Genomic DNA, 6195 nt, shown 5'->3' with positions numbered 1-6195 from the left:
CTACCGTATTAGCATGGTTACATGTACCCAGTGAACCAGCACTAGGACATCTATGTGCTACTCAGGTGCTACACTGTACAAGTCATCACAGACAATCCTCCTAGGGGGTAGGACTAGTAACCCACAGGAGGCAGTATTGTGTTGGTGTAGGTACCACCACCTGCTGTGTGGTACAATCATGCAACAAAGCCTTTGGCCACCCTATACATGATCCTCACAGGTAAAAATGTACTGTAGGCACCAGTAACATACAGAGTGATAGTAGCAGTCTTCTCACTTGTACTGTATCTTTTTCACCATACAAATCCAAAACATGATAAAAATATCTGGAAAACAATAAAAAGTACATAATTACACTGTTGTGTTATGTTGTGGTATATCGTCCCATAACTTGAGGATATACCAACATTATTGACTTGCTACTTGAGGTAATGTTAAAGTACAACTACTTATGCCACAAAATAAACATGTAATGACAACTTGATCAAACAGGAGTCGTTATATTTAGTTTGTGTGTGTGTGTGTGTGCGTGTGTGTGTGCGTGTGTGTGTGTGTGTGTGTGTGTGGGTGCATGCGTGTGCGTAAAAAATTTCCATTGCAAAAATGACCTCATCTGGTAACATCAGATTCAGAACCTTGTTGTAATGTCTTAGAATAGATAAACACAGGTGTGTATGTACAAGTGTGTATGTGAGGATGTGTGTACATATCATGTGTGTACACTTCAAAACAACTATTTACCTTTCGACTGTTTTTCAAACTTGAGGATATAAGAATATGGGTTTTCCACTTGAAGGTCAAACTTCATGGTCTTAGTAATATTCTTTCATGTGTGAACAACTCCTCCTACACAAGTAATAACATACTAATGAGGTACTGTATTGGTAATCAGACCACATATACAGAGAGCTCAATTATTAATTCTTGGTAGTGGACATGGAAAGAATATTTGAATCAGTTGAGAACATGATCTAAGTGTTAGATGTGGCTGTCACCAGACCCACATGCTTCGTGCATGTTAGCTATGCCAAACTAACAGTAAAGGACAGTCGAGATTTATTGGTAACTTTTGGCTTGACCATTGTATGATTGTGTTGTACTTGCACACATTAGATTTCCCTATTGCTTGGTACGCTTAAAATTGGCCTTGTCTAATGAACATCACTTTGTCATGTATTGCATCAAATGGTTTTACCAGACATGTATGTATGAAAATTCGCTTACTTTTTAATCAAGGGGTAGTCACCTCCATACCACCAATTGATGTACTTGCAACCGGGATCAAGATTTAATCAAGTGACCAAGGGGGTGTTTTTGTAGTGAATCAAACGATCAAGGTGTCTGAAAAAGTGGCGATCAAGCACCTTTGAAAGCTAACTTTGGGCAACATGAGAATTTACTAAGCTTTTATGGTTGATGATCAAGAATCAAGGCCCTTGGAAAGATGAAATCAAGTGATCAAGGCAATATTTTGGCGATCAAACTTCTTGATCCCGGTCACGAGTGCATCAATTAGCGGTATGGAAGTGACAACCCCTTGTTAATTGTTTGCAACTCTGTAGCATGAAGAACATGTGGAAATACACTAGCTACACTTGTAACCTGAGTGTCATTAGGACTGTATACCACCACAGATACTACGACTGTACCACCACACCAGGCTTACCACTTGTCAAGTGATTCATTAAACAATGCCCCAAAATGTAAGGATATAGTCCCATATCAACTTCACTGCCTCTCTGTATCTGGTAGGGATGTCTATGCCATCCTTCCGTGATGGCGCAAAATGCAACTTCGTATTTCCGTTTTAGAGAACTACCAACATAGCGCCATGTTCAATTAAGCACGTCGAGATATTTTCCACCTGATTATAAGCGCACGTTGTAGCGATTGTGACTAGAAGTGCTAACAGTCTCAAAGAAGAACGTATAAAGAACATGCACAAGTAAGTTGTAGAGATTAGTTTGTTCTTGTGGTAAAACAGCGTTCTTGTCATTGTGGGTTTAATTCATACACACCGTACTACAACATTGATACATCATTGACTTTGTTGTATCTGTAGTATGTTATCATTGTTGTTGTATACATGCACCAATGCCCAGCAACATCTTTTGGCTGCTAGAGCTTGGAGGATCGGTATGGCTGTTTACAATATAACCTTCAGCTTTCTGGCATATCTGTTAATCTCATTTCCATCAAAATTGGTTGTTTGAGCCATTTTATGTCAGACACAATTGTCCAAGTGGCCAGTGCTTGTGATGTGACAAAGAAGACCATACGATCCCTGTTTGAGCAGGGTGCTCGCATTGCTGTTTCCTGCTCATACAGGATTTTTAAACCTACCTGGACTAGGATCTATCAGTTTTCCCAAACTGAACTTTTCTGCATGTTATTGTAAGTCTTGCCAGGGCTCCTGTACTGTCCACCCAGTGCTTGGTACCCCTGAGTGTCTAGATCCCTGTACTTATGTTGTATATTGTATTAACAAATAAGATGTCTCTCTCTCAAATGTGTTTTATGTTGACTTAATGTTTTGCCTATCACAGCTAGCACATCGGAACACCTGGGCTTGTTAGAAAAGCATAAGGATTATATGTTAAGAGCTAGGTGAGTGTGTATGTGTGTACACACACACTCACACAGAATATGTGAGAGAATGCATCTTTGTATGCCACAATAATGTCTCATCTTCCAATCCTATTTCTGACCCTTTTCTAGAACTGTATAATGCTGTACTGTACTGATGGACTGTGATGAGGTTACAGTGTTGGGAGTAATGCGTTACTTATGTAACGCATTACGTAATATTATTACTTTTGTGGTAACTAAGTAATATAACGAAATACACTACAAAAACAGGTAATATAACTCAAGTTACTTTACTTACAAATGTAACGCATTACCTAAGTATTATAGTTACTGTAACGAATCTAATATTATGTAATATTATTACTACAAGTAACAAAGTTACTAATCTCGTTAGTAATCCACTGAGTAACGCCTAGCCACAACGAAGTAATGAAGCCTACTGAATGAAGCTTATTCACCAGCTTCTTACTTGTAACCAAGATTTGCACATTGTCCAACAACGCAATCATGTCACGTGATAAGGTGATAGTTTGTCCAACAACGCAATGATGTCATGTGATAAAGTGGTAGTTTCACATGTGACAACTTAAAGCTGTGGACGCAAAGTAATATAATATGTAATATTATTATAGTTACAGTGGATCCTCGCTTATCCGAACCTCGGTTATCCGAACACCTCGATTATCCAAATGCCAAATACGACTGTTCTATTAGAGTATTTTGTCATTAGTGTGCATTCTATTAGAGCAAATCACTGTTCTATTAGAGTAGTTGAACGAAGCTCTGTATATAAATCAATGGGCTTCGGTTATCCGGACAATTTCATTTATCTGAACACTTTTGGCAAGCTATAAGAACAAAGCTGTTCGGATAACTGAGGATCCACTGTACTTTGTTTTATGGGTAATATGGAACTGTAACTAAATAGTTCAGTTGCAAGTAATATGTAATATGCAACTAGTTACTTTTAAAAAGTAACTTTCCCAACACTGGTTAGCTTGTAGTAGGACACTTGTACTATGTATTGTTACCTCACAGGGATTATCACAGGAAACAAGAACAAATTAAAATACTACAAGAAAAAGTGAGAAAATGTATTTTGACTGAAAATAATATTCTTGTCATTTCTCATGACAGGCAAGAAATAGAAACCCAGATGAATTCTACCACAAAATGATCAATTCCTCAATGGAGGTAGACTGTACTGTATTGTCATAACAACTGGTCCCATATACACACATTAGAGTGGTCGTCACATACAAAGACCATCCAAGAAGCTGACAAAAACTGTTGATCACAAGTTAATGATGACACAGGATATCAACTATGTTCAAATGAAACTGAACATTTAACGGAAGGTCAACTGAACCTGTTTGTGGTCCTTTTTTGTATTAGTTTATATTCCTATAATGAGGTCACCTACACCTTACTAATAGGACACTCCAGGATGGTCCCATAGTGTCCATAATAGATGAGGTCCCTCTGTATTCCCCATAGTGATTGTATGGATGTTTATCTGTGTACAGTCAATTGATTACTCTAGTAGAGTTAGTTTTGTGCTTTCCCTCCTACCTACAATGTTTATGTACCTTCTCATTTGCTGTAAGAGTACATGTTTACCAACTGTACTGCTAGTAACAATGTGAAACAGCCAGTGTGAAAGAGCTAAAAGTTATATAAAATACTGTATGTTGGTTTACAATGTGGGTGTGACCATATGAACATTACCATTTACTATAAGGGTGTTTACCAACTACCAAAACTACACTGTTAACAATAACATGAATTACAATCAGAAACCACATCAACCTGTTGACCTTAAAACACTCTAATAGAACACACAATACTATAAACATCACCACAAGTGATGGATTGAGCAGTAGTGTATTTCTTGCTACAAGTTCATACCTGCTTCTACATGTGCTACAATATGTGTTGAGTATATGCTGTATATTATTAATTGTCTACTTTATCAGTGTAGAAAGTGGAGAGACTAGAGAGTGAACAGCTCCACTTGACAAAAGAACAACAAAACACTCGTCTGATATTTGTTAGTAGTAGTGATGAAGAAGAAACATCAAATGAAACATCTCAACCATCACAACACCAGCTGGTCACTGAGCAGATACTACATTTTGTAAAGAATTGACAATTTAATAGTGTCCTGTTGTGTCACAGGATGTAGAGAGCAATTATAAGGAGTTGGAACAGAGAAGATGGAACTTCAGAGAGTTACTGGTAAAATGCAGATACAAAAGCAACTGATGGTTAGCAGTGTTTAATCTGTGTCAATGTCATTTTATTAATGTGTACTGGTGGGATATTCACTAACAGATAGAACACTTGCATATTTCCCTCAATTTTTCAATTGTTTTTACAGTACAATTAATTTGTATTGTGAATCCATTGAATAAATGTGAACTAGATTTTCATAGTGACAATTGTCTGGCAGAATGTCAACGTCACTTAATCACTAAATGTTACAACCACTGAACACCCTATATTGGTCTAACCAAGATATTGTATTATACATAATATATATATATATATATATATATATATATATATATATATTATGAACTCTTGATTATAGTGATCATTTCTTGACAGACCTGGGCTTCGTGTGTGTGTGTGTGTGTGTGCATGCGTGCGTGCATACGTGTGTGTGTGTGTGCGTGCGCGTGCATACGTATGTGTGTGTGTGTGTGTGTGTGTGTGTGTGTGTGTGTGTGTGTGTGTGTGTGTGCGTGTGCGTGTGTGTGTTTACTGTACTAAAATTACTTGTAGTTCTAGTACCGTACAACTAGAACATGTGTGTGTTGTGTTGTGTATGTGTTTTGTACATGCATGCTTGTCGTTTCCTAAGGATGAAACTTTACTCATGTTCCAGTCTATGCAGCAAATGCCAACTGTCCATGTATCACATAATTGGTGAAAATTCAGAGTTTTCCCTTACCTTCACCATACAGCCTCCTGCAGGTTACCTGAAGGATTTGCCTACAGGTATATCCCTGTGGTGGTTCATTATGTAGGCGTGACCATTGAAAGTACTTTTAGCTGAGCTGAAGGGTTTCTTTTGCTTAGCACTTTATGTGTGCATATGCACGTATGTGAATTGTATGTGTACACCTGTGTGTATGAAATAGTTAGTCTGGTAAATTAGTGACATCATGATGTGTAATATCATGTACATGTCAGTATGGTGGATATTACAAGATCCAGTAGTGATATTTGTGTGCAGTCCTACATATAAGCTACCTGCTCACCATCCCTATATTTGTACCACACATGTTTTCTATTACTACAGGGTAAAGGAAAATGTACGAAGTGTAAAGCTGGAGATGATCAGCCAATATTTTACAAGTGGAAGAAGGAACGCAAGTTTTTAAAGAAAAATTATCACATTAATTCCCATAATATCATTATTATTCATGTCATTGTTTGTTGTTGTAATATTATTTGTTTGTGTAATCATTTTGAGATACTTGTTGTTGTGATGTGTTGCTTTAATCATTGTAGTAATTGTACACGTAGAAGGAGGAAATTAGGTAATCTTGTAGACCCACGTGATTTTGCTTGTAGGAGGGCGTGGCTCTACAATGTAGT

The 6195-nt window shown here is 37.4% G+C and overlaps 1 protein-coding gene across 3 annotated transcripts; it reads left to right on the top strand.

The window, feature by feature from the left end:
- Window positions 1-1851: 1851 nt before the first annotated feature.
- Window positions 1852-5967, top strand: LOC136266185 (probable U3 small nucleolar RNA-associated protein 11). 3 transcript variants are annotated; one of them, XR_010705933.1, is made up of 8 exons: window positions 1852-1945; window positions 2547-2607; window positions 2719-3194; window positions 3628-3673; window positions 3727-3783; window positions 3834-3947; window positions 4571-4856; window positions 5897-5967. XR_010705933.1 is itself a non-coding variant. In XM_066061181.1 (7 exons), exons 2-5 carry the CDS (start codon window positions 2594-2596, stop codon window positions 3939-3941), a joined length of 225 nt encoding a protein of 74 aa, XP_065917253.1. In that variant the 5' UTR covers window positions 1852-1945; window positions 2547-2593; the 3' UTR covers window positions 3942-3947; window positions 4571-4856; window positions 5897-5967. The 3 variants fall into 3 exon arrangements, 2 of the variants coding, with proteins under 2 accessions (XP_065917253.1, XP_065917254.1); XM_066061181.1 differs by lacking the exon at window positions 2719-3194; XM_066061182.1 differs by lacking the exon at window positions 2719-3194 and having other exon boundaries at window positions 4566-4856.
- The last annotated feature ends 228 nt before the right edge of the window (window positions 5968-6195 follow it).

This window comes from Dysidea avara, chromosome 9, assembly GCF_963678975.1.
Source record: "Dysidea avara chromosome 9, odDysAvar1.4, whole genome shotgun sequence".
Taxonomy (NCBI): domain Eukaryota; kingdom Metazoa; phylum Porifera; class Demospongiae; order Dictyoceratida; family Dysideidae; genus Dysidea; species Dysidea avara.
Note: the sequence above shows the minus strand (reverse complement) of the source record. Positions and strands in the feature narration are given on the sequence as shown.

Excerpts from the sequence above, each read along its gene's own strand:
- LOC136266185 (XM_066061181.1), top strand. Across the intron at positions 3,674-3,726 it reads TTAAAATACTACAAGAAAAA|GCAAGAAATAGAAACCCAGA; the intron begins GTGAGAAAATGT and ends TTCTCATGACAG. Across the intron at positions 3,784-3,833 it reads TGATCAATTCCTCAATGGAG|AGTGGTCGTCACATACAAAG; the intron begins GTAGACTGTACT and ends TACACACATTAG.